The sequence below is a fragment of the Epinephelus lanceolatus genome, chromosome 6 (assembly GCF_041903045.1).
Source record: "Epinephelus lanceolatus isolate andai-2023 chromosome 6, ASM4190304v1, whole genome shotgun sequence".
NCBI classification, from domain to species: domain Eukaryota; kingdom Metazoa; phylum Chordata; class Actinopteri; order Perciformes; family Serranidae; genus Epinephelus; species Epinephelus lanceolatus.
This window is the reverse complement of record NC_135739.1, coordinates 7,411,460-7,439,318: the sequence shown is the minus strand read 5'-3', so window position 1 is coordinate 7,439,318 and position 27,859 is coordinate 7,411,460. Positions and strand designations below refer to the sequence as shown.

General features: G+C 41.8%; 4 protein-coding genes across 5 annotated transcripts in view; 3 read left to right on the top strand and 1 right to left on the bottom strand.

Annotated features, from left to right (window-relative positions):
* The first annotated feature begins 202 nt into the window (after window positions 1-202).
* Window positions 203-4,107, top strand: nipa1 (NIPA magnesium transporter 1). Its single transcript, XM_033621259.2, has 5 exons — window positions 203-376; window positions 530-577; window positions 720-810; window positions 2,490-2,650; window positions 2,882-4,107. Exons 1-5 carry the CDS (start codon window positions 244-246, stop codon window positions 3,373-3,375), a joined length of 927 nt encoding a protein of 308 aa, XP_033477150.1. The 5' UTR covers window positions 203-243; the 3' UTR covers window positions 3,376-4,107.
* Window positions 4,108-8,668: 4,561 nt separating this feature from the next.
* Window positions 8,669-14,242, top strand: nipa2 (NIPA magnesium transporter 2). Of its 2 annotated transcripts, none has more exons than XM_033621025.2 (6): window positions 8,669-8,837; window positions 9,483-9,713; window positions 10,135-10,191; window positions 11,673-11,763; window positions 11,881-12,041; window positions 13,029-14,242. In XM_033621025.2, exons 2-6 carry the CDS (start codon window positions 9,575-9,577, stop codon window positions 13,685-13,687), a joined length of 1,107 nt encoding a protein of 368 aa, XP_033476916.1. In that variant the 5' UTR covers window positions 8,669-8,837; window positions 9,483-9,574; the 3' UTR covers window positions 13,688-14,242. The 2 variants fall into 2 exon arrangements, with proteins under 2 accessions (XP_033476916.1, XP_033476915.1); XM_033621024.2 differs by lacking the exon at window positions 8,669-8,837 and adding an exon at window positions 9,249-9,394.
* cyfip1 (cytoplasmic FMR1 interacting protein 1) overlaps window positions 14,166-27,859 on the bottom strand; it is a 43,657-nt gene continuing 29,963 nt past the window's right edge. Inside the window, exons 24-31 of the mRNA XM_033621023.2 lie at window positions 20,803-20,946; window positions 19,636-19,726; window positions 18,954-19,084; window positions 18,589-18,661; window positions 17,096-17,190; window positions 16,707-16,945; window positions 16,462-16,609; window positions 14,166-14,857 (exon numbers count right to left, since the gene is read on the bottom strand). Of these exons, the coding sequence (XP_033476914.1) occupies window positions 14,693-14,857; window positions 16,462-16,609; window positions 16,707-16,945; window positions 17,096-17,190; window positions 18,589-18,661; window positions 18,954-19,084; window positions 19,636-19,726; window positions 20,803-20,946 (1,086 nt within the window). The 3' untranslated portion in view covers window positions 14,166-14,692. The remainder of the gene's footprint in view (window positions 14,858-16,461; window positions 16,610-16,706; window positions 16,946-17,095; window positions 17,191-18,588; window positions 18,662-18,953; window positions 19,085-19,635; window positions 19,727-20,802; window positions 20,947-27,859) is intronic.
* On the top strand, window positions 22,855-25,834 carry fndc9 (fibronectin type III domain containing 9). Its single transcript, XM_033621026.2, has 2 exons — window positions 22,855-22,994; window positions 25,126-25,834. Exon 2 carries the CDS (start codon window positions 25,196-25,198, stop codon window positions 25,832-25,834), a length of 639 nt encoding a protein of 212 aa, XP_033476917.1. The 5' UTR covers window positions 22,855-22,994; window positions 25,126-25,195.

Here is a 27,859-nt window from a genome sequence, read left to right as displayed (position 1 = left end):
TTTTATTGTAAATCTGTTTCCTTTATTATATTTTATATTTCATTGCTCTGTAAAGCACTGTAAATTCCCCTTATGTATGAAATGGGTTATACAAATAAAGCTGCCTTTCCTAAAACCTATGGAATTTAATTGAGGCTGGGGTGGTGCAGCCGGGTTCTCATGGCAACGCACATGCGCAGTGTGTCACTTCCCAGTCCAAACTACAACAGTGGACAGTAGCCCCTCAGTCATTCCAAGTTAGTAATGGCTGCTGACTCGGAGCCAAGCAGCGTTTCTTTGCCAGTCTTTGGAATATTGATAGCTGTAGTATCCAGTTTCATCAATGGGTCGACATTTGTGCTGCAAAAAAAGGGAATTTTACGCTCTCGCGACAGAGGTAGACCTAAACAGCAGATAAGTACACGGGCATTAGCTTTGATTTAAGAACAGCTACATGGGTAGAATCTGGGAAGCCATTTTAATAACACAGTTAATTTGGGTAAAGCGTCGAAGGCAACACAAACTAAACTTTTAATTGTATTTTCTCCAGGAGGGTCGTACCTTACAGATGTGGTGTGGTGGGGTGGCACACTGTGCAGTGAGTATAGCGCCATCTGTCGACTCTGGAGGCGCTGATCAAATAATCACATTCTGAGATTTGTCTCTGACTTACATGTAAAACTTCCCATGCATGTTTTAGGCTAAATGTTGTTGACACACCTGTTCATGGATCTCAACAGTGATTGTTGGTCAAATTGGAAATTTCCTGGCGTACAATGTGGCCCCGGCTGTGATAGTTACACCACTGGGAGCCCTTGGAGTGTTATTTGGGTAAGTTCAAGAGAAAACTGGATTTTATTTCATTTTTAAAGGGACAGTTCACCCCCAAAATCAAAAATACATATTTTCCCTTTTACCTGTAGTGCTATTTATCAGTCTATATTGTTGTGATGTGAGTTGCTGAGCGTTGGAGATATCAGCCGTAGAGATGTCTGCCTTCTCTCTTATATAATGGAACTAGATGACACTCAGCTTGTGGTGCTCAATGCGCCAAAAATACATTTAAAAAAATTCAACAGCAATGTGTCTTTACAGAAATCATGACCCAGGTACTCAAGATAATCCACAGACCTTATTGTGAGCAGTTTCATGTACCAAACTTCACCTGCCATCTGCATCACAGTGAAGAAGGAAGTGTACATCTACTCATCTACTACTATCGCTGGTGACAGCACAAGATGTAAACATTAATGGCATCGAGTCCACTGAGCTGTGACACGTGCGAGCTCAGTGGTGTTAGGTGAGCTACCAACAAACACACGTTTCCGTCTGCATGGTGATACAGCTTGCGGGTGTCTGCAAAAAGAAAATAGTTCCTCCATGAGCAAGGTCCGTGGATTAATTTGAGTAACCGTGTCATGATTTCTGGAAAGAGACATTGCTGTTGAGTTTTTCAAATGTATTTTTATTGTTTGTTTGTTTTTTAATTTGAACGTTTTTGGTGCTTTGAGCACCACAAGCTGAGCTCCATCTAGTTCCATAGTATTAGAGAGAAGGCAGACATCTCCACAGCCAGTATCTCCAACACTACTCAGCAACTCCCACCAAAAAAATCTGCAGTAGATTGATAAATAGCCCTAAAGATACAAGGTGAAATATGTATTTTTGATTTGGGGGTGAACTGTCACTTTGAACATTCAGCTTGACATTCACTATACAATGTATACAGCAACATACTGTAGTGATACTAATATGTACAGAGGGTTAACATCAGTCAAATACAGACTCAAATTCCATAGTTACTCTGAGGGAGAATTATTTTATGACAGAACAACAAAGATATGTGTCAGACAGTTACTGATCAGGCTGTTAAAGTTGTGGTTCATTACTGATCTTTTTGCTGTCATTTTTAAACATGAAAATTACTCTTTTTTTAAATTCAATTTTAATCCGTATGAATTATTTAGGAACCACAACAGTAAGCCTGTATGAGCTACTTTCATCTCATCGTGTCACTGTATTTTTAGGCATCAAAAAGCCTTAAAACAAATGAAATTTTCTTCTCTGAATTTGTGAGGTCTTAATTGCCAAAAACATTTGAACAAATTTAATTTATCAATCTTTTAATTCACTTGTGCTGCACTGAGTCAAGCTTTTCTGTGTGAGAGTCCACATTTCTGATATTACAAATGTTTAACCTACCAATGAACCGCATATAGTGTTTTATTTTATTCTTGCACCTAACTCTTGGCAGAATGTAGATCAACCTAATTTGTTTTAATAACCATATTCCTACAGGACTAAACATATACTACTTACCTTTATACTTACCTTCAATAATTGAATGAGAAAACAATTTAAAAAAAAATAAGTCTTAAATTTTGTTAAAAACATCTACCCAGCACAAGAGTGCAGAGTCAAGATTTAAAATGATTACACTTAATAATCCTCTCAGGACTCCATGAATTGCCTTTTGTATCTTGTAGCAATATTGTATTTGTGTGTCGCAGGGCTGTGCTGGCTTCTTGGATCTTGAAGGAGCATTTAAACATCCTGGGGAAGCTTGGCTGTGTGTTGTGCTGTTGTGGCTCCGTTGTGCTTATCATTCATGCCCCTAAAGCAGAAACTGTAACATCAAGACTGGAGTTAGAGGAGAGGCTGTCAGACCCAGGTGACCAAGTCAATTTTGTTTGTTTTATTTTTTGCCTTAAATTTACTCTAGTAATTATTAAAGATGAGGTACACTGTAGAATCACAAGCAGGCCAGTAAAAAGTGTCAATACTTACTTTAGCTACTATTTACTTTTTTAGTTTTAATGAACTGTTTTTTCTCTTTTTAACATATACAATGTAATTGCATTATAAATGAAGATATCTAAAAATGTCCTTTCTCATCCTGCAGTGTTTGTACTGTACGCCCTCTCTGTGGTCCTGCTGCTTGTCATATTAATCGTGTGGGTTGCTCCAGCTCACGGCACATCAAACATCATGGTGTACGTCGCCATTTGTTCCCTCTTGGGAAGCTTCACTGTTCCAAGCAGCAAAGGACTCGGCCTGGCTGCACAAGACGCCTTTGGAGAGGGGCCGTCGAGCAGCAGAGCTCTGGCTCTCTTTGTGTGCCTGTTGGGGACGCTGGCCGTCAGCATCCTTATACAGTTCTTCTTCATCAACAAGGCCTTGGAGTGTTTCAACTCTAACATGTTTGAAGCCATATACTATGTGACGTTCACATCCACCGTGATTGTTGCCTCTGCGCTTCTCTTCAAGGAGTGGACCGCACTAACTGTAACGGACAGCCTTGCTATGCTTTGTGGTCTGACGACAGTGTGTGTCGGGGTTGTTTTACTCCGCATTTCCCAAGAGGCTTTGATTACTTGGAAGAAGAAGACAGACTGATTGAGCTGCCTTTACATTTACATGACCTTGGTGCCATACAGCATTTCTTATAACAGTGTCTGGTCTTTTCAACTCACAGAAAACTCAAATCAAGTACAAACAGTGTATTTATAACAACTTTCACTTAACATTGTACTTGAATCTTCTTGCAGTTTCTTATGGAACAGTTCTCAGTTACTGTGTAACAACCAAAGTAAAACACTTTTTTTTCTTTATTTAATGTCATTGAGGGTGCTTTCACACCCAACCTGTTTGCTTTGGTTAAAACAAACTCAGGTCTGTTTGCGTGGTTAGTACAGTTAGTTTGGGCTGGTGTGAAAGCTGTCAATCAAACCTTGGTGGGGACCAAACAACCGTACCGAGACCGCTCACAAAGGTGGGTCTCTGTACCCTTCCAAACAGACGTTGGTACGGTTTGTCTATAGCGTGAAAGTAAACAAACCAACCTGAGGGATTTTACAACAGCAGATATGTGATTTTCGCAACAGCTAAACCAATAATGAATCCCCCTGCTGATCGTCAAATCTGTTCGCAAGCTCATAACTGATCCTAATAAAGGCCATGTATATCCCATAACCTATTTATGCTAATGCATAGATGTAACCATGGTAACACATGTGCATCAGTGACGGTATTTTCCCTGACTAAAAAGCTGTTAAAACTTCCATCATTGTATCTGACTCTGTGTACTTCATCTGTTCAATAAGTCCATTAAAAAGTGTGTGACAGTGATCCCACAGTATTAAGCCCTGAATCATTACTGTACAAGAGGCCTTCTTTTCATCCTGTCCCTATGTTAGTCATTAATTATAACATGCGGTTGATTTGCGGTCTGATAATAGCCTATTATTAATGCTTACAATCAGTTATTTCTCTATGAGCTCTTTGTGAAACCAAAAACCATAAATATAAACACTTAATAAGCATTAAAGTGCTGCTGCATGTCAGTCACTGCAATTTGATTTCCCCACGTGGGTCCTAAAGATGCAGGATGACAAACACCAAAACTGTCCAATCAGCGAGCTGTCTATCAGTAGGTAGAACTTCATGTTTACTCCTCTTGGTTTATTTGCGAAAAGTCAGTGTGAACAGGTTCCGAAACAAAACAAAAATGCAACAGTGTATCATTGTTTCCCTCTGGTGCGACCAAATGAACCAAACTACAGGTGTGAAAGCACCTGGATACTGAGGAACTCTCAACCCATTCCCAGGTCGTCAAATACCAACAAACTGTCAAGGTCCTCTGCGTCTGATACCAACCCACAACATGCCCTGTTCTCTGCCGGAAACTGGTGGATTGCCCTCTCCGGGTTGGGAGAGTTACTGCCTCAAGCATGGGAGTTCAAGTATCTCGAGGTCTTGTTCGCGAGTGAGGGTAGAATGAAGCGTGAGGTGGATCGGCGGTTTGGTGCAGCCCCTGCAGTGATCTGGGCACTGCGCTGAACCATTGAGGTGAAGAGGGAGCTGAGCGGGAAGGCAAAGCTTTCTATTTACTGGTCCATCTACGTCCCAACCCTCACCTGTGGTCATGAGCTCTGGGTAGTGACAGAAAAAATGAGATCGCGGATACAAGCGGCTGAAATAAGTTTCCTCAGAAGGGTGGCTGGGTTCAGCCTTAGAGATAGGGTGAGGAGGACAGGAGTCAGTTGAGGTGGTTCGGGCGTCTTATCAGGATGCCTCCTGGGCACTCCCGGTAGAAGTGTTCCAGGCACGTCCCACTGGTAGGAGGCCCCAGGGCAGACCCAGAACACGCTGGAGGGACTACATGACTCATCTCGCCTGGGAATGCTTTGGGGTCCCCCAGGAGGAGCTGGAAAGTGTTGATGGGGAGAGGGACGTCTGGGGTGCTTTGCTTGGCCTGCTGCCCCCGCGACCCAGCCCCAGATAAGCAGATGAAATGGATGGATGGACGCCCTGTATCTGTGTCTGAATGTGACCCTCTGGACTTTCAACAAACTCCAACGTAAACCCATCCATGGCAATTTTAGACGCTCAGAGCAACGGATGTGGTATAGAGCAAGAAAGTCTGTAGGGAGGAGGTCAGGGTGGATGGGTCAAACAAACACAGGACTTTTACCCAGGAGACCACACTTTGTGTCCCATGTGAAACCAAGAGTCAACGTAATTTTAACCCAAACCCATGGACATTTTTTTAAAGACACTATATGTATGTATCGAGCCTAAACTGACAAGTACAAAACTGAGCGAGAGGGGTACATAGAGCATCACAGTTTGAAGCATAGGGCCACTGACCAAGCAGCTGTTATAGACAAACTGGGAAAGAGAACATGTTGTAACTGTTATTGCCATCAGACTGTCTCTTTACCTCTCATACCTTTTAAACAGTGCACTCAAATATAGTCTGGAGAACTTACTAATTTAAAATATTTGCAAAGAGGCTTACAAAACATCGGTAACTTATAATTCTGTTTACTTTTACTTACTAGCGTGCATTGCCCTTAAGGCTTAACTGGCCCCTTTAAATGTTCTCCCTTTCTCCCAAAGCTATACTGTATCAGTGTAGAATCACCTACACTTTGACTTATTCAGTGTGCCAGTGAATTATTCAGTGTAATTTCAGAAGCAGCCTCTTTTGTCCAGGAGTTGTTTAGACGATGAGTGTTAACAATGACTGAATGAGCGTTTAGTCCAATGGAGGGATTTGTAAAGTCGATATAGATATACCAAATATAAACTTTTGTTCTGTGGCCAGTAGGTGTGTTGTCAAGTTGTCACAAATAGTCTGACAATAATGGGCAGATTAATCAATAATAAAAAATAATCATTAGTTGCAGCTCTAATTTATTGTGCCAGTACACTATCCTAACAAACATAATGATTCCTTTTTTTGATAAGGGTTTGGTTATCTTACTTGATTAAAAAAGTATTAAACTAAATCAATTTAGTTACATATAACTATGTAAAATATTTTATAAACATATTTTTTGCTTTGCCTTTCCTAATACAGATTTACAATCAGTTACTCCTTCAATTCATTAAGTAAAACGTGGGAGACACACTGTCACTAAATCAATAACTTTAACTTCCCAGTCATTTTGGTTTTTATGATGCTGTAGTTCCTATTATCAGTAATGTATAAACAAGGACTGTCACATCATAGTACAAGTTATAGTTTGTGTGGGTCCACAGTGAAGTGCTCAAGTTGTTGGGTTCCTCTTTATGCAACATTCTGCCAGGCAACTTAGGTGTCATACTTGACTCCATCCTAAGTTTTAAAAGCAGCAAATACAATTGTTCAGTTGTTGTCTCCAAAACAAAGGTGTTTCTGTCCTTCCAGGACACGGAGAAGGTCATACGTGCTTTTATTTTTTCTAGACTTGCTTATTGCCACTCCCTGTATTCCTGCCTGAGTCAGAAACAACTTTCACACCTGCAACTGACACATGTCTTCTTAGCCTCGCTGCACTGGCTCCTTCTACATTTTATTAACGTTTTATCACCCAGTTTTATAGCACAGCTTGGGCTGGCCCCAGGGTATATAATGGGTTTCTTAACACCCTACGAGTCTGCAGGTGGCCTGAGAAGGTCTCGTCAGCTACTTCTTACTGTTCCCAGGTCAAACATTGTGATTACAGGGAATCTACAGGGCGCTCAAAGTCTGGAATGCACTGACTGTAGACATACAATCATCTACATCTAGTTGGAATTGTCCTACCTGAACAAGCTTCAATATTAGTGAACACATTAATGCATCTACTTTTACTTAGGTAAGATTTGACCTCAGGACTTTTACTTGTATCAGAGTATTTCAACACTGTACATTGGTACTTTTACTTAAAGGGGAACTACACCCATTATTATTTCTATGGTCTAAGGCAGCCCAAACATACACGTAAATACAACCCACTCTCTCCCTAATCCAGAAGCTAGAGTGCTAAAACTTAAATATGTGATGTCATTGGGTATAAAGTCTGGAACTGCTCCATAGACATTGAATTCGGAACAGTATTATAGATGATACTAAGAGCATCATATGGATACATTTTCTGTTTCAGAACTGAGAACACAACTATAGATTAAAGCTCATTTGGGTATAAAAAAGACAACAAATATTCTGTGGATCTACAAAATCAGTCTCCTATTCATTGTCTATGGAGAAGCTCCAGACTTTATACCCTGCAGAGTGCCCCAGGAGTCTTAAAACCCCAAAAATTAGTTAGCATTTTACCACTCCTGGTTCCCTTGTCTTTTCCATTTTTGGTTAGATGCCTGAAATAAAGTCTGTGGTTAACACAAACTTAAGAGGCTTTCATGTTTTGTTCTACGACATAAAATATGCCAGTAAATACCCCACTCATGACCTTTGAAGCTTCTGTGTGTCTTAAAAAAGGTGGTCGCTAACAAGTGGCTGAATTACACTACAGAATGTCATCATGCCCAGCCCGCCGAACACAGCTTAATGGTGGTGATGTTAGGTTGTCTGACTGTAGTGCAGTTTATTTATAGCCTAACGTTAGCTTTCAACTTTGTGAATATTATCTTGCTGAATAAAACATGTATAAGACCTCGGTTTTGTCCTGGTTGAGTTGAAGAAAGTTTTTGGCCATCCAGGACTTCATATCTAAAATACAGTTAAAAAGGGCATCAGTTGGCCCTGAGTCATCAGGAGACACAGCAATGTACAGCTGAGTATCATCAGCATAACTATGGAAACTGATGCCGTGCCTCCTGATGGCATTCCCAAGTGGCAGCATGTATAGATTAAAAAGTGTTGGACCTAAAATTGAACCTTGGGGGACCCCACAATCCAGTTTATAGCTTTTGGATGAACATTCATCCATTGTTACATAAAATTCTCTATCAGAAAGATAAGATTTAAACCAGTTACAGAGAAACATCATCCCTGGGGAACTCAATGACATCACAAGTTTCTGGATTTTAGAGAAAGTAGATCATGTTTACAGAAATGGACTGAACTTTACAAGGCCATGGAAATAGCATGCTGGAATTCTTAATTGGGTGGTGTCTCCTTTAAGTGAAAGATCAGAAAGGCATATGAATTTATACTAAATTATCTTGAGAATTAACATTAATAATTACCTTGCTCCCACTAAAAAAGACATATACATATAAATAAATGTATTATTATTAGTTGTTGTTGTATTATTGCTATTGATAGTGTTTATAATGAATGCAATAAAACTCTCATGGTGAATACTATTAAGACTTGGCTGTGTATCCAGCTCCATTGTGTGTTTATGTGTGTGGTACTGGACTTCAGCCTGCGGAGGGCACACAGATCAGCGGCCACATCTCCTCTGATAAGCAGAAGAAGAAGCTCGCAGTGCGGCAGTCGTCAAGCGGAGTTGCTGCTGGCTGACGGAAGAGAGCGGTAGCTATGTGATGGCTAGCCACGGAAGCAGGAAGTAGGCTAGCTGTTAGCTAACCTCTAGCTACTACCGCTTTGTTCTTTTCTGGGGACACCAGCCACCTTTGGACAGGTATTAAACTCTTATTGTGACTTTTCTCAAACCTAACAAACAACCCCGTTTCCTGGTTAACGCCAACTGACTTCGCTCGCTAACCAGTTAGCCGTCGCGCTAATATAAGCTAACGTGGCTAAGGAGGAATATACTCGCAGTTAAATCCTCGTAAAATGACCCAAGTGTAACTACGTGACACCATTATTGTGCTGCTATCATAAAGAAAAGTGTACTGACACGTTATAGCCGAATAGTTAGCAAACTGGCTGTAAAAAGACGACTTTATGCTAGCTGGTTTACGAGCTGCACCTAGCGTGCTCAGGTTAACGTTTACCTCAGTGGCGTGTCATTTCCTGAATTCCTGTGTCTTGACAGAAGAATATTGACATAGCTGCTGGAAGGCTTTTTAAATGCAACACCCAAACAACCGGTTGGTCATTCAACAGTCACTCTGTGTCTGTATGGGACCAGCCGGCAGTGAAACTACTCAGTACTAAATGTGCTTTAACTCTGATGGATTCTTCCCACACATCAAACCATGGATTTTCCACTTTGTAATATTTCCTGTGGGGACGGTAGGTCATTGCTGCTTGAATCATGCTCTCACCTTTGTCCACAGCAGCTCATTAACGCTTTGTTTTCCTCCATATGCTCTGCTCTCAGGTGTCTGGGCTGGCCAGAGCTGTACCTTTGGTCAGCATCTGCACTGTTTGGCCGTAAATGTGACAGACCACTCCAACACATCCAGCCTCACTATGGGTCAGGACAGGGGGAAGTATGATTTTTACATCGGTCTGGGATTGGCCATCAGCTCCAGCATCTTCATCGGAGGCAGTTTTATCCTCAAGAAGAAAGGACTTCTGAGGCTGGCGAGGAAGGGATCGATGCGAGCAGGTACTGACCTTTTCTGAGTCATGCTCATCATCGCTAACCTTACACCTAGAAACATATAATCTACCTTTGTCAGCCAAGTTTAGGCACTCCCTGCTCTTGTTGTGCAACACTGTCCGCTAAGCAGCCAAACCAGTGGGAACATCCATTAGCATACCTAATAACTTCCTTACATTTCAGGGTTGCTTGGTTTTGCTCACCTCTGCAGGGTGTGTTTGTGTTTGTAGGCATGTGTGTGCACTCCCTTAACACCTGGTAAACATTAACTTTGCCATTTCACTTGACCTTCAGCTCAAATCCAGTGCAGCTGCCTGACTTGTAGTGTGATGATTACATAATTCGAGGTTTTGCTTACATGCAAGTTTTATTCAAATGAGTGGAATCACATGTTCTAAAATACACCTGTGTGTTTTTTGCCCTTCAGGTCAGGGTGGACATGCATATCTAAAAGAATGGCTATGGTGGGCTGGTTTACTATCAAGTAAGTAATGACACTCAGTGATTGAAAATGAGATCAGGTACGAGCCCAGTTAGCGTAGATCTGGTGACTTTTGCAGGTTGAATAATGTTTAGGTGTTGAAATTAAAAACTGGGTTAAAGCGTGGATGTACAAAGAGAACTGGATACAGCGTTGGAAGCGGGGCCCTGTTCATTTCTATGAAAGTTGCTCAGTGGCACATGAAGCCAAAAAAGCTTGACTGGGGTGTCGTTTATAAAACAATGCTTAGGACCCAAACTAAAAATGTACGTAAAAATGGCATGTGGCAAAAAATATTCGACAATTTCTTCAATGAGGCTTCCACCTCACCATGTGCATCGCCAATTTCCTGTCTCCAAAATGTTTGTAAACATGGGTTAAAGTTTGTCCCATCTAGTCTGTTTTTTTAGATCACAACCTATGCATGGGAAGTGGCGCACACCTCTTGCAGGCCTCGTTTTGTGTGTACGCAGTGTTTGTAAATGAGACCCCAGACCTTCCACATCCTGGGACCCATAGAGCAGGCGCAGCAGGCACAGCAGGCGCAGCAGTGGCTAAGTGGCAAACTTCCAGTGTAGCCTTCTATTATCTTGAATGGAGTTAGAAATTACTTAAATTGTGCAGCTCTTCTAGAATTTTGAAACATTATTTGGCCAAATGGATCAAATCTCAATAGTGAAAAGAGTCATTTTGTGAGGTTGTGACACTTGAAAAAAGTATCCACTGATTTACAGACATATCTTTCACAACGCAAGTCTATGGGAAAAAGTCCCCAGGGCATTACATGACGGACCTGGAAGTTGTACTTCCCTGTTTTGCCCAATTGGCCTCAAAGCTTCAAAGCGTATGAGTTGTCTGGATGCCGTTGTCAACATGGTTAGTGGCTGAGCTGGCAGCTAGCAGCTAACGGTGCTAACTCCAGGTGCCGCTACACAGTGGCAAAAGTGCTGGTATACGCATATATTGACATGGAAGCGCTGCCGAACCGTCTACCACAACAAACCACAGAGAAGCTCGGATCACAAGGTACACAAAAGTGGCGCGACTTTGTCCTCAGGGCAGGATGCAAGTACTCCACTATATCTTTACAGAGCAAATAGTGGGTTGCTGCTATATAAATGCTCTGAATGTCACGTACAGAAGGTTGGTTGAAAGCGTGTTTTTCAGATGTCTAGGTTACATGTAACTGATTTTCTTTAGTATCTTTAAAATAACTATATTTTAGTGTATTGTAAATCCTCACCATTCATTGAAATATGTCATTGAAATGTTACTGAACTTAAACCCTAGACTGTTTGATGTCTTTTGATCTGCAAATTTCCAAACCCATGCCTAGGTGGGAGGGGATCTTTGTGCTTAATATTGTTGCAACAGACTTAAACCTCAGACACTATTTCAATGTTTACCTTAGTGTACCTTTATTACAACATAATTATCCTTTTCATATTTGGTGGTTAACTTAAATGTGTCTTAATCCCTTACAGTGGGAGCTGGTGAAGCAGCCAACTTCGCAGCATACGCCTTTGCTCCTGCGACCCTGGTGACCCCACTGGGAGCCCTTAGTGTGCTTGTCAGGTACAGATGACTCACAGCATGACTTAGACACTTGAACCTCGTCTGCATTGACTTTTTCTTTCTGTTTATATATGTCTTTGTGGAGTGCAGTCACTGACTGCAAATCTGTCATTGCAGTGCGGTGCTGTCGTCGTACTTCCTGACGGAGCGGTTAAACCTGCATGGGAAGCTCGGCTGCCTGCTCAGCATCCTGGGCTCCACCACCATGGTAATTCACGCTCCGCAAGAGGAAGAGATCAGCAGCCTCGAGGACATGGCCCAGAAGCTGGTTGATCCAGGTACAGAAATTGTGTTCAGCGATATTTTTCTCAACAAAGTTTACCTCCTAGTCACGTTTCATAACAAGAATATTAAAAGACTGAAACAAATGCAGCTATTCCATTTCAGAATGGTGCCAATTTTTCACAAGTTAAAGGATAACTCCAACCTTGACCCTTTTTTCCCATGTTAACACTCGGAGAGATTATACACCATCAGTTTATGTCCACTATAAGTGCTTGTTTTTGCCACTGACAGGCTCAGATTGTTATGTTAAGTCTGACAACATCATGGAAAGGATCCCTACAGAAATAATCCTTTATATTCAAGAGTGAGATCTTTTTGGTTTAACCAGAAACAGCTCTGAATTTGATATCGCCAAACCCACCAGACTCCATTTAAAGAAAGGGTAATTTTATCATCATGAAACATGCTTCATTCAAAACTGACAGAAACAAAAAATAATATAAAACCCATCTTTGTCCGTCTTTCCACTGTTTCAACAATCACCAACTCTGGTTTGGCTGAAATAAACCCTTAATTCACCAGTTAGAGGTGAAAATATGCTGCCCGTGTACATGCTAAAATTACTGAATATATTAAAGGGAATCTGGTGGGTTTGGTGATGAAGATTTTGGAGCTGTTTATCACATCAATAGGATCTTACTCTTTAACAAAAAGTTCTACCTCTGTAGGGATCTTTCCCATAATGTTGTCAGAAAATTAAAACAATAAAATGAGCCTGTCAGTGGCAAAAACAAGCCTTATTAGTGGATGTAAATTAACGGTGAATCATTGTGGTTACATTGTAGCCTGTTTTGCTGCTGCAGGCTGCATCACTCACTTGAAATGGACCAATTTCAAAAACTGTGGTTCCCAATAGTCACTTAGACACAAAACAAATAGAAGTTATCCTTCAAGATCAAATACTACATCTCTATTGATATTTTAATTCTTCATATTTATGTTAAGTGCATTTAAACACCCTCTTTTTTCCTTTCTCCTAGGGTTTTTCGTCTTTGCCACTATCGTCATCATCGTGGCCCTCATCTTCATATTTGTTGTGGGTCCCCGTCACGGTCAGACCAACATCCTCGTCTACATCACCATCTGCTCAGTAATTGGGGCACTATCAGTGTCCTGTGTCAAAGGACTGGGTATCGCCATCAAGGAAGCAATCGCCGGGAAAAACGTGGTGAAAAACCCACTGGCGTGGATCTTGCTTCTGGGTCTGGTGGCCTGTGTGAGCACGCAGATCAACTATCTGAACAAGGCTCTGGACATATTCAACACCTCCCTGGTGACTCCCATCTACTACGTGTTCTTCACTACATCTGTGCTCACCTGCTCCGCAATCCTCTTCAAGGAGTGGGGGCACATGGGCACGGACGATGTGATCGGCACCCTCAGTGGCTTCCTCACGATCATCGTAGGTATTTTCCTGCTCCATGCCTTCAAAGACGTTAGCGTTAGCTTGGCCTCCCTCGCCGTGTCCATGAGGAAGGAGGAACGGGCCTTTCCCGCGGCCAACGGCATGGCGTCCCACAGCACCTACGAGCTGCTACATAATGAGTCCACTGAGGACATGGAGGACAGAGAAATGGGCTTGCCTTTTGATAGCGTCTCTAGAAGGAACGGAGCAATGACTTCCTCATTGGATCACTAAGAAACTCTTTTTTTCAGCTGCCTACATACTGACTCACCAACCATGGCATTGTTGGGGTATATGACAATAAGACAATCAACTGTTTGGGGGAAGTGACTTGGAGAGACCAGTGGATTGTATTTAACATTTTAATTTGCCTTACTTTTCTCAGAATATGACCTGGTCATATTCTGTTACAGTTAGAACTTAATTTCATTCCTCTGTAGCGCTGTAAATATGAGTTTTTTAAGAACTGTTTTGTTATATGTACATGCATATTCATGCACTGACTTACTTTCTATAAATCAAAACGATAAAAGTTTTAATATATATATATATTCTATATGATGTCCTGCTGACAATGGCTACGTTTAAAAGAAGGACAAACACTATGATTTGAGTTTTCGTGATACTTGAAAGTAACAACAATTTTTGTTGGAAGTCATTCTGAACTTTTTTTTGTAGCGTTTACATGAAAAGCTCTCGAGATGAACCAACAGATTTGTTACATATTTATTGAATTAAAATGATTAAAACATTTGAAGGCACAGTGAATAAATGCTTAACATGAGTATGCACTTTGTTACTTTTCCATTTCCTTTAAAATGTTTAGCATGCATGTTCAACAATATAGAAAATACAGATTTACCTTCACCCCCACTTAAAATAGGTAACTGAACACCCTTAATATTCCACCACTGCAAACCCTTAAATACTTATCTGATAAAACTAATTTCACCTCCCTGATCTATATCTTTCTGCAAATATAAAACAAAGAATAGTTCATCCAAAAAAAAAGGGAAATAGCTATTCATTTCTGATAAGGCACAAGTGAATACAAAAAAGTCATTCTGACGTGAAAACGTGGCCCAATTTCCCTACATGTACTGGTCCTTTGCTACTCAAGACTCAAAGTAAGTGAGGAGGAATATTTGTGGATAGTCTGGTAATGCTGACAGTGTTTGGAACTTTACGCTGGTCCACAGAATTGACGGCGGCAGCGGCGGTGGCGGCAGCAGCACCACCTCAGCTGCTGGCGAGTGACTGGTGAATTGGTGGTTGGAAGCATCGGACGTGTTCCACCGGCATGTTCTCTCCGTCTCCAGACTTCATGTACTTGTTTAGGATGGCGAAAATCTCGTTGTTGATGACTTGGAATTTGCGGATCCTGTCAACCATCTTCTTCAGTGGCTAAAGGGAAGCAGGAAATACGAACACAGTGAGGGGCGAATTCATGAAGATCAGACTGTGTCCCCTGAAAGCACCATAATTTGCGCATCACTTGAAACTGCTATCAGCCCTGTATTAAGTTCCGATTCACAAAATATATTCCGCTAATGATACAACAGCCCAAGCACGCCCACTAAGTTTTTTTGGGGGCATTTTTAATGCCTTATCTAGTGAGAGAAGGGAAGGACCTGCAGCAGAGGGCCCTGGTCAGACTCAAACCTGAGTGGCTGCGGTAAGAACTCGGCAAGAGATCAACGATATTGGATTTTTTTTTTTACCAATATCCAATATGTAGATATGTAACAACTTATTTTACCAATACCTGATACTGATACCAATATATGCACTTTTTTTCCTTACCTAACTCAAGTGACAATCAATATAATCAATGACCGATAAGGCCTTCCTCAAAACTTCAGGCAAGGCATTTAAACGTGACAGAGAGATACTGTATCTAGGATTTAATATCCCAGTCTGTCAGTGCTGTTGGTGTTCTCAAACGCACACCTTCAGGCTGTAAAAGAAGATGGCATGATTTTAAGCAGAGGACAAAAGATAAACTATTGTTTGATGCACTTAATTGACCACCAACTCTCAGAAGACAGCAATAATTTCATTATAACAGTGTGTGGATGTGAGTGCTGACCTTAGTGAACTGGACTGCTCATTTGCATAAAAAGGGGCTTATTTTGCACCAAATAACTACTTTAAATAGGTGCAAATGACACAGAAGCACAAAGACGCTACTTGCTTGGCACGACAGTTCACTCTTTGCGGGTGCCTGGAGAATTACAGTTTCTTTTCGTCTTATTTGTGCAGGTTTAACAAACACAATCCTTTTGTGAATTTGTCTCTAAGGGTGCTTTCACACCTGCCGTTTGGTTTAGTTCAATCAAACTCAAGTTCGTTTGCCCCTTAAATGCATTTTGTTTGGGCAGGTGTGAACACAGCAATCACACTCAGGTGCACACCAAAACAACTGGACCAAGTCCCTCTTGAAGAGGTGGTCTCAGTCTGGTTATAAAGGAACACTGTGAGAACACGAACCAACTCCAGGTAATCATTCAACTTTGTAACCAAATTAGTCAAAGTAAGACTCTAGGTCTGAGAGCACCCTTAGTGTCTTGTGCTTAGAGACAAAGTAGACTTAACAAAATTAGTCGTGTTTTGGTGAAACAACTGTAAATTTTGTGCAGTAAAAGTAAACTTGCCACCTTTTGCAAGCTGATAGGGTTAATGCCACATAAAGGATCAGGGTAAACTGAAGCACAGAGCCTCTTCACAGCCACATTGCAAAACACCTCTGCTGCTGCATCTTAAAAATATTCTTTCTACAGCTGAAGTACGGTAGTATGATACAATATCTGAATCTAAATGGAATGATTCACATCACTCGATACAGATGGTATGACAACATAAAGTGCTGCACTAATTGTTTTAATTTGCTGTCCTCAGTTTTATGATGCAATTTAAAAAATGCCTGAAAGTCATACAAAAATGACAATTATAAGACTGCAAATGTGATCTTCCATTATGACAATATTGCTAATCTTCCTCCAACTCACCACGCTCTTGATGACCTCGTCCTTGCCATCGTGCTTCTGCACCTTGAGAAGGTGGTAGCTGAAGTCGAGGATGTCAAAGCGCCTGTGCTGTCCTAGCAGGGCAATGATCATGCAGCCGGCCCAGTGAAGGCCGTCTCCGAAGCACTGCCTGTGAAGCAGAGATGGGGGTGTGTGAGTAAAACGTGGTGCTTTAAAATCATGTGGTGAGAGGATGTGGTGCAGATGTCGTGTGCTGCTGCACTCACTCCACTGTGAACTCGTGGGCTCCCACAGGGATGCAGTACACAAACTGCATGGCGCTCCACAGTCGGTGGAACTCCACACACTCATCCACGTGCATCACGCCGTTGCTGGGCAGTGGGCCGCGCCAGATGGGGTCGTCCAAGAAGCCTCGCACACGTGTGAGGATGACCTCGAACATGGACAAACCGCAGCACAGCCTCTCTTTGGTCAGAAGGTCGCCCTCGCGAGCAATGGCTATTTGCTAAAAAAAGAAGTGAGGCAGGAGATAGATAAAAAATAAACAAACTGAGGGCTGTGATATTAAACAGATCAAAATCTTTCACATGTGACATGATAACAAAGCTGACTCAACAGTGAACTCAGTAAAGACAGCTCCTGGTAATGGCTGTACCTGCGGGGTGCCGAGGCGCTCTATCAGTGGAACCAGATGCAACGCTGTGTATTTTGCCTCCAAGCGCTTCATCTTAGCATCCAGGCGTTCTCCCTCTGCACACAGCATGGAAAAGAAAAGTGTGGCAAGATGAGTCTGGTGATATTCTATATTTTTATTCTTGTCAACAAATCAGTGTGTATCCAAACCCTGATAAAGTTTATTCCTCTGTGCTTCAGAGCTCCACTGTTGTCTAAAAACACCCAATGAGCTGTTGTATTAGGTGACATGTTGCTCCATGAAGCATGAACCAAGCGGCAACCTCAGAAGCTAAAAACTGAAGCCAACAAAGAAGTGCAGTTCCTCTAATGGCCACTTGAGGCTGACTCTAAAAGTGAGTGAATCTCCATAGACTCCCATATTAAAATGTCCAACTTTACAGCAGAAAAAAACATGTTTACAACCTGGTACAAAAAACATTTTTGGTCTCTATAGCCAATTCAGCCTTGATGACAATTGTACAGGGGGTGAGCTTTTATATAACTCACCTTTTTAAATGTTATTAAGGCTTGAAGAATAACATAATTAAGGGCGTGGCTGATTTGAGTGACAGGTGGGTGCCATCTGTTGACAAGTAACTACCACAGCCAACAGCGCTGGATAGGTAATGTAACCAAGGTTTAAACCCAAATAATCATAGCTGTCGCTGTTTCAGTGTGTTGTTCAGTCCTTCTAAAGAGTCGGATATTCAGATTTTTTATTAAGCACATTTTGTTTTAATTTTTAGGCTGATTTTCGCTGGCAAAAATTAGCATTAGCATCACCACAATTAACTGTATACTGTGAATGCACCGTGCTTACCAAGCTAGCAGCTAGCATTACAGTTAGATCCAGCCTCTCATCCAAATATGGTCATTTCTTGCTCCAAAAATCCAAGACGGTGATGACCAAAATGCCAAACTGAAGGCCTCAACCCAAAAGTTGACATCACTTTGGCTACGTCCATTAAATTATAAAATCTATGGCACTAATGAGTGTATTATATTTGTATTACTTGTGGCTGGAAACGGTCCCTACCAAATGCATTATTCCTTTATTAGTCATTATTATTCATTCATTAATTTTCCATAAACGCTTATCCTGTTGGGGGTCATCGGGGGGCTGGAGCCTATCCCAGCTGACATTAGGGAAGAGGCAGGTACATTTAATGGGAGGCTGGTGGAGAGGTGAGAAAGTTGCTAGGGTTTGCACTTCCTTCTCTTGTTCTCTGATCATTCGTCACGCCATTTCTGCCACTATGTGTATGAACGAGTGAAACACCATGGGTGCTCGGCAGGAAAGACCGTCTGAAAATGTGTTCCATTATCCCCACATTTCAATGATTACTGCTGACTTTCATTTCTCGCAGTGAATGCCGGCCTTCCTTGTGTGTAAGCATTTGACACAGCTACTGTACAAACACTTCAGAAAGACCTCTGCACTTGAAAATAAACTGTGCTCTCTCTTGGATTTACCTTTGACATGAACTCTTGGCAGAATGTTCTGGAAAGGTGCAGCGTGCAGCAAATCACAAACTTCTTCCTGTGACTGTGAGAAAGACGCAATCAAAGTCAAAACACAGACATAAAAAAGGTATGAAAGACATCTGAACTGCATTCAGAGGAGGTGATATTCTCCAGATAAATGCAATCCTGTAAATAAATCTATCCAAGGTTATATGAGAAGACTGACGCACAACTTGCTCAGTGATTGGAACACGGATGTGATGTCAGTGCAGTGACACACCACAAGACTATCAGTGAGAAATGAACAAGAAATCAACTCCACGCATCACATTTGCATCAAAAATGGAGATCTAGTTATAACTTGAGATCTGTACCAGACTCTGCTCGCTCAGCAGACAGAACAGGATGGCGTTGCCCACTTCCCTCAGGTTCTGGAAACACACGGTCTTGAGCTCGGCGTACTCAACAATGTCCTTTAGCTGATGGTGAAAGAACTCCAGGATACCTGAAACAAAACAACAGACTAAATATCTCATCTCCCACCTTATTTCATATCTGTCACACAGTTTACCAGCCCTCCATGTTCTATCACTTCATAGAGGTTTGATGCTATGTTATTGGCTGAAGGTGTTTTCACAAAAGTTTGTTTCAATAACAGTGTGACTGGTCTCTCGCATTTGAAAGCTTCAGTTACTTTAAATTAGCTTATTGTTGGCACAGCCTGGTTCTTTTATGAGGAGTGCGACCTCCAGACTGACCCGCAGGGACATTTTGGTGACCAGTTCCTTTCAGTTTCAGACTGTGTGGTTTGAAATAAAAGATGTCTGTGGGATTTGAAAAATGAAGTGAAGTAAGAATGTCCAAATCAAAGACATGCCTACGCAAGGTTTTTCATGTTCGTCATTTAAGTGCATTTAACAGACGTAGAAACGAAATTAGATAAAATTATGATCATAGCAATGAACCTAGAGTCTTTTTTATGCACGCTTTCATGACTTTAACTGATTGTTGGTGCATTGATCAATCTTCCAGTTAGCAGACTACATGGCCTCTTACCTGGGGAACCGTACTCGTGGCGGGGAAGTCGGCAGATCTTGGGCATCACCTCCATCAGGGTCTTCACATACTGCATTATGGTGCCCTGAAGCTATAAAACAAAAGGAGAGCATTAAACGGCAGCATATACAGTTCAAATACTCAGTTAAAGGAATACTTCACCCCTGAGTGATTAGTTGTGTATCAATTACTCATCCTGTTTAACAGTGAATTCTTGAAGAAAACTTTGGTTTTCTCACCAGCCTCTGGCGAACGAAGAATCCAGAAACAAAGAAAATTCTTGATGAATGGAAGTCATCAGGGTCCGTGTTTAATAACAGCTGATAAAAACATTCGTTGACAAACTCCCACACAACTCTTGCAGTATAATGCAAGTCTCATTTATCCTTTCCAACCTGGAACTAAACAGAAAGCGAAACCTTCCCACGCTCTCTTCAAAACCAGACTCCATTGACAAAAACAGTAATTTTACCTCGCTCAACACAGGAGCTGCTGGTCTACCACTGCCTCGATCAGTTTGTTTGTTTGTTCGTGTTCTTGTGTGATTTTGGTGTTTTAAACCATTAATTTAGGTAAACTTAAGTCACACAATAACACAAACAAACCACTAATTAAAGCAGTGGTGGACCAGCAGCTTCTGTGTTTAGTGAGGTAACATTACTGATTTTGTTAATGGAGTCTGGCTTTGAAGCCAGGTCCCCATCACAAAGGGCTGTCTGTTTGGGAAGCACTGAGCAAATGGCTGGATAAATGGTACTTGAACAATACTGCATGAGTTGTGTAAGAATTTGTAAACTGATTGTTAAACAGACCCCTACGTCTTCAGTTCATAGAGAATTTTCTCAGTTCTTGGATTCTTCGTTCACCGTGGAGGCAAGTGAGAAAAACCAAGTTGTTCAGCGTAACATGGGGTGATGAACTGATACATTTGGAGGATGAAGTATTCCTTAAAGAGGAAACCATGAAGAACAGACACACACACAAACAAACAGATCCATTGTTTATTTAGTATATGACGATGATGACATCAGTCTCATTCATAACTAACAAGGAAAGCAACCTTTTTAAACCTGCCTTACAATCAACCTCTCTTCTGGAAGCAGGAAGTTCCAGTAATGAAACTACACCCCCCCGACACACACCTTCACTGCTCACTGTCCTACTCACCAGGCTTTTGACCACCTTCAGCAGTTCCTCCATCACCACAGCGATGCCCTGGTAGCCCAGCAGTCTGCACATGACCTTGATGTGCGGGGGACCCAAAAAGTTCCTGTAGCTGCCAAATATGCTGCTGTACGCCAGATTCAAGGTCTGCAATCAGAGGACAGACAGGTGGTGATGAGAAGTCAAACACTTATTCTATCACTAGGATAAACATTGTATGCTTTCGTCACCCATAATGCAGGAATGTACAAAATTTCATGGCAACCCATCCTATACTTTCTGAGATATTTCCATCTGGAAATGGTGACCCAACCAACCCACATGACCATCCATGGAGTCACAACAGTAGTATGGCTAAATACAGTATTCGACATGAGATCATCAATAAAAATAGGCGCATCATCCCAAATTACAAATACACTTCTCAGTGCGATCCTGTACTGTGTTGTCACAACAATAAATCTTTGAATTTCCTGGCACCCTGCCTGGTAGATGATGAGACATCTTGTGTGCAAAGTTATGATTTCAGCCTGAGGGCAGCAGCAGGAAGCTCATGGAGCATTCCAGATTCAAAAGATAAACTTCACATCAATCTGCCTCTTAAATTTTGGTATTTTATTGTGCACAAGTGACAGTATTTGCTCAATGGGAACACCAGTGTCAGGGGATCACTCGCAATATTAGGAATTATCCTCTGGGGACCATGAATATCCAGTAAATTCAACGACAATCTGGACAGCAGCTGTTGAGAGACTTTGCTGCAGAACAAATGGTTCCACAGATGGATCGACCAACTGAACATTTCAGATCCTCTCCACACCCTGTCGCTAGATTTTCAAAATACCAGAAAAATGACCAAAGCGGAGTCCTGAACAAGTCTGATTTTCAAAACTCAGTCCCAAACCAGATCCGTAACGTGCAATACCGCACCCGTTCTGCCACGTTCAATCCTTGCCTTGACCCGAAATAGCAAGTCCTATAATAACTATGGGCTGGTAAATACATTCCATACATTTGAAACTAGTTTATTTTAAAACAAAGTTAATTTTGGAAATAAAATTTAAACAAATATTTTTTTTACTTATTCATGATACTGACCAGCACATAGTCAACTTGCCCTTAAGTAAAACACCTGATTAAAGCAGCTCCCATATTCGAAATGGTGCAGAAGGCAGAGTTGACACACAAAGTCAGCAGTCACAGGATTAAAACGTGAAAACACTTAATTAAATTCATGATAATTGTAACTTAATTTTAATAAATTTTTCATCCAACGTCTGTGATTCGACCTGTATGTTCCTTTTTTCGCCCAGAACCGAACCTGGACATAAAATTAAGACAAAACACTGCCTGGGAATCACCCAAGGGGTACCTGACCAGATACTGGAATATGGACCAAAGTGCTAGTCAATCTACCACAGTTTCCACAGGTCTTTTGTTGTTCCAGTGTCCGCCATTTCCACTACAAGGGATAAAGACTGCAAAGAATTTACACTGATACTCTCTGACAACTGGGGATAGCTATAGAGGAAAACAAAACAGCTCTCCTCTCCCTATTTTGGGTGTGCAACGTTCGATGCACGTCTTTGTGTCGTAAATCGAGCCTTCACTTTCCTGGGAGATCGTACTCTGTGGCAGACAGAACTGCACGGTGAAAGAGAGGCTTATAGCAAACCAATCTAAATACAGATGGTGTCATAACTCTACAGCTATTACATAGTGCTATCAACATTTGCTTCATAATGATAAAGCAAAAAACAATGATATCTGTAGGTGAACTAGCAGGATAAAAAAGTAGGGACAAAAAAAATCAGAGAGGCTAAATTAACTACCATTTAAAAAGATTTTTATTACATATAATGACCCATTTGGATCTACACACTCTTCTCTAAAATCCACTGCATGAGACTCGCTCTCTCCCCCGTCTGTCGGCAGAGAGTTGAAGCTGCTGCTGCTCTAATCCAGCAGCACTCCCACTTAATGTGGCAGCAGCGGAGACAAGGACACACCGATCTCTGGTCCACTCCTGAGAATGAAAAGCGACACGGCAGCACCCAGCGTCAGAGCTCTTGATATAGTGACAGTGGAATAGATCTAAGATGACTGAATAGCAGGACCACAGGACGGTCTACCCGAACCAACACCTGAGGCACCACAGATTGGTATGGTCAACACGTGCTCGCTGTGTTTTTCTGGTAAGTCGAGCTTTAAATAGATGACCACTAATTATTCTCCTAACACGGCTTATTACCATAAAGATAATCATGTTTTATTGCAGCTGATGCAGCAGGAAAATATGTGAAAGGTGCATTTCCTAAATCTTATTAGTGGATAAATAAAAGTATCTCAGCAGTGACTGGTGATAAAAAAGCCAGATGTAAGCTTGCTGGCTTGACTTGAATTATATGACATAAAAATATTCTAACACTGATTTAAAACCAACTATTCTTGTGAGATTATCTGTGTCTGAAATATTACTGCTTTAAGATTTAATATGATGGCTTATTTAGAAATGTAAAAATACAGAATATTGAGCAGAAACAACACAACTGTGCCTTGTTCCTAAAAAAATATTGATTTACTGATACACAATGATTCTGTTTTTTTTTAAATGGTGTCAATATTAACTTTCCACAGGATCGATACACTGATACCAGCCGCACCTCCTCGCTTTAATTATTAATTTTGACAACAGTCATTCTGTTGTTTTCTGCCACTAACCACAAAGAGGACATTTATAGCCTTGTTGTATTAATCTTTTGATAAAAAATCTCAATTTCATGCCACCAATGTCAATTTTCCCCGTGGTGCTGAAAATGGTGTCGATAATTAGTTATAAAATGTTGGATCGCAATTAGAAATTCTGTTTAAACACAAAGAGAGCATCAAAACCTCTCAGCGTCAGTTCATTTGGAAAGATGCAAAGTGAACACTTTAATTAGTTATTAACTATTTCAAATAAAAAAATAAGTTGAGAAAATAACATTTTAACACTTGAAAGTCTTCTCTTACCACCTGAAGTCCAGAACAAGCTTTTATTTTTAATTTTACACATTTTTTTTTAACTAATTGTTCATTGGTTTTAAGACAGTTAGCGCAGCAAATTCAAGAACAACATACAAATTGTTTAACAACTTCAATTGTCATTGTCCACAAATGACAAAGGAAGGGTAAAAAAAACAAACTTTAGAAAAGTATTCTATGAGTTTCAATAAATATGACAGTTAACACAGAGCTAAAGCCACTGGTCGTCCTGTTCAGACCTGACCAGCTGGTTTTTAACTGCTCAAGGTTGTCAGATTATCACCTGTTCCGTTGCAGGTGACTCAACAGCACAGATGAGCCGCTCCACAAATCATTCTGCATTATGTCATTTGCTCAACATCTGTGCTCACCCCCCCACCCCCACCACCCCACCCCCACCACCTGCACTTTGTTCCAGATAATCCTTCATACAATGCTTATTGTCCTCTGATATTATTCTCTCGCTTTATTATGCTTTTTACAATGAGTAGGTGGCCATTAAACAATTTTATGCTTTTCTTTTTTAAACTTGAAACGCCTCATTAAGCTTGAAAAGACAGGCAGCAGCACATTAAACACAGTTTCAGATCACAGTATGAGCACACCAAAAATAAAACTGAGGTCATCATATCCTGGATCACACAGGGGCACAAGCTCCGTCAGAACATCTACCACCTGATGCACCTTCCTCCAACTCCTTCAAATCTATTTTTAAAAACACTTCAAGAGACCAGCTCTCTGAGACAACTTCCAAACCACAGGAGCAGTGAACTCAGAGGCCCTTTCCCCGTTTCAAGACTAAAGCTGGGGACAGATAGCAAGAGTAGATCTAGCAAAGACCTACTAGCAAAGCATGTCAGAGTGAAGACAATAGCTTCCGTTATTGTTCACGATATCACGACATCAATATGATATGATATATTGCTCAGCCATAGCCTCAAGATTTGTTATTGACTGTAATGGTCTGTGGTAAACTGTATCTAAGGAGAGCAGGCACTGAGAAAATGCGAGCATAATGCACTTATATCTTTTATCACCTTTGTGTTTCTATTATAGACACAGGTGAGTCAGGATTCGGCTCAACTGTCATCAAAACAATCTGCAATCACACCAAACAATCAACACAACACCGACAAACCTGCTGTTTACATGCTGATGTAATGACTACTTGTTCAGTGAGGGAGGTTCCGTAAATAAGCTCTGAGCTGCGAGGCACAAAAATGAGACACTGCTGGGAAAAAATGAGTCTGAAATTCTCCTGTCAGTATCTTACTCTGTGTTATTGTTATCTGTCTTTTCCAGACTTTGATATCTGAGGAAATACTTCACTCATATCAACTTGGCTCTTCAAGCAGACCGACAGCCTTGCATCATGGGGGTTGCGGTCTATAATATCTCTGCCACCTCAGCCAGAGTGAGCTGGCCGTCGTCCCCCAGCTGCCTGGACACCTTCTACAGCGTCATGTACGACCCAAACTGGAACAGCCTGCTCATGGGCTACAAGCGCAAGAGCTTCATGCACGAGGAACGCATCCCTGTCAGTCAGACCAGCACGCACCTGGCAAACCTCCTCCCCCAGACCGCCTACTTCCTGTGTGTGACGTGTCAGGCGGCCAATCCAGTGCGGGACCAGTGCCAGGTGTTCAGCACTCCGAGTGACAGCAGCGAAGGTCACGACAGGGCCGGTTGGGAGCTCGCCATGGGCGTCTGGCTGACCTGCTGCATCTTGCTCCTGGTCATCGCTGGCGTCCTGTTATGGGGATGTCTCCACACCATCTGCTCCCTCCCCAGTCAGGCCGCAGACAGCTGCCATGTCATGACCAACTCATCCCGTCAAGATATGTCCGGATCCGGACGCCTCTACGCTCCCAGACGCACCAGCGAGGACAGCGGCAAACGCGGCAGCATCATGCAACCCTCCCTTCTCTCGACGCAGAGTGCTGGCCACATAATTACCCAGGACCACGAGCTGAGGACATTCGCTAAGCTGTCTGGCACCGAGCCAGCATGAATCAACTGGATTGAGGTCATCATAGCATTGTTTTGCTTGGCCTGAACTGCCCCTGAGGGGGTTTTTATCCACAGATAAAAATCTACAGAGCCGGGGGGAGTGTCATGGAGAAAAATAAACTAATCTGTGCTCTCGAATTACTAATTCGCGTGCACGGATTACTGAATTCCTGCTCTTGAAACATTTTTATTACGCTCATCATCCGTTCCTCCACAGCCGGCCAAACTGCAACCAAAACACTGAGAGCTCCATTTACATGTATTAATTTCATTGTGCATAAAACCAGTTTGAGTCTGACAACTAACAAGGCAACATCATCATCATCAGTTCTAAATCATAATAAGTTTTACTATTTGGAATCAGGGAGTGGGGCAAAATATTTTAGCCCCTCAGAAGCCTCAGCTGTTGGCTGCACCCTGGTGTTAATTAATGCACGGGAGAGCCTCATGTGCAGGAGGCAGGGTTGGGCATATTTACCAAAAAAATATACGATGGAATTGTGCCTGACCGTCAGCAACAGACACTGATGCGTCACTGTGCTTAAAATAGCTTATAGGTCAATAGAGTAAGAGCGCAGGCTGTACACAGCTTTCTGTCTCCGTCTCTTCTGCGCGTCAACGAGCACTGAACTCCGATTCTGTGACAGTTTTAATGTGTTTTGATATTTAACTGTAAGCTCTGATAAAAACATCTCCAACAGGACTGAACGTCTGACTCGGCATCATGTTTTACTCAGTCTCACATTGCCAGACTTACAGTATCGCCACACTTTATCCTTAAAATGCCAGGCTGAACCCATCAAAATTCTGCGATAAGGGAGAAAAATGGGTTGTTTGTATGTTCTTTAAACCAGCAGTTCCCAACTGGTCCAGCCACAGGGTCCAGGTTTCTTCTTAGTCATTATTTCAAAGTCCACACAGTTTAATACACTCAACGTCACACTTGCATTTGGCCATGTCATAGAGCTCGTTTGCTCAACTCAACTCAACTCAACTTTATTTATAAAGCGCTTTAAAACAACCACAACTGAAACAAAGTGCTGTACATAGGAGGTCATAAAACAACAAAACAGTGAGATAATAAAAAGCAGTTAAAACAAAAAAAACAAAAAAACAATAAAAACAACAACAAACAAATAAAAACAGAGCGAGGTCTCATGCTGGGTTAAAAGCTAGTGAGTAAAAGTGGGTTTTAAGGTGGGTTTTAAAAACAGACAGTGAGGAGGCCTGTCTGATGTGCAGAGGTAGATTATTCCACATTTTTGGAGCAGCAACGGAGAATGCACGGTCTCCTCTAAGCGTTCACTTGGACCTTGGTACCTCAAGGAGCAGCTGATCAGCTGACCTGAGGCACCGGGCAGGGGCGTAGGGGTGAAGAAGCTCAGAGAGGTAGGGCAGGGCGAGGCCATTTAAAGATTTAAAAACAAATAAAAGGATCTTAAAACGAACTCTAAAGTGCACAGGCAGCCAGTGGAGGGAGGCCAGGATGGGTGTAATGTGCTCTCTCATTCGTACTCCAGTTAGTAGACGAGCGGCAGCATTCTGGACTAACTGGAGACGTGCAAGGGAGGACTGGCTAACTCCAAAATAAAGTGCATTGCAGTGATCCAGCCGAGATGTAATGAAGGCATGGATTACTGCTTCAAAGTGCTGATGTGCAAGAAAAGGCTTCACCTTCGCAAGCTGCCTGAGGTGAAAGAAACTCGACTTTACAACTGCACTAATTTGGCGGTCCAATTTAAAATCACTGTCCATCTTAAAACCCAAGTTAGTAACAGTAGACTTTGCATAAACTGCCAAAGGACCCAGATCAACAGGGGAGGAAACACAGGAGCCGCTGGGGCCAAACACCATGACCTCTGTTTTTTTCTCATTAAAATTTAAAAAGTTTAGGGCCATCCAGGCTTTGATATCTTCAAGACATGACAGCAGGGGTTTGAGGGAAAAGGCATCGCTTTTACTCAGAGGAACATATATCTGGCTGTCATCAGCATAGCAATGAAAAGCGACACCATGCTTTCTGAGG

Coding starts and splice junctions, on each gene's coding strand:
- nipa2 (XM_033621024.2), top strand. CDS start 9,358: ATGGATTTTCCACTTTGTAATATTTCCTGTGGGGACG. Junction 9,395..9,482: donor TAATATTTCCTGTGGGGACG/GTAGGTCATTGC, acceptor CTCTGCTCTCAG/GTGTCTGGGCTGGCCAGAGC. Junction 9,714..10,134: donor GAAGGGATCGATGCGAGCAG/GTACTGACCTTT, acceptor TTTGCCCTTCAG/GTCAGGGTGGACATGCATAT.
- fndc9 (XM_033621026.2), top strand. CDS start 25,196: ATGGGGGTTGCGGTCTATAATATCTCTGCCACCTCAGCCAGAGTGAGC.
- nipa1 (XM_033621259.2), top strand. CDS start 244: ATGGCTGCTGACTCGGAGCCAAGCAGCGTTTCTTTGCCAGTCTTTGGA. Junction 377..529: donor TTTACGCTCTCGCGACAGAG/GTAGACCTAAAC, acceptor TATTTTCTCCAG/GAGGGTCGTACCTTACAGAT. Junction 811..2,489: donor GCCCTTGGAGTGTTATTTGG/GTAAGTTCAAGA, acceptor TGTGTGTCGCAG/GGCTGTGCTGGCTTCTTGGA.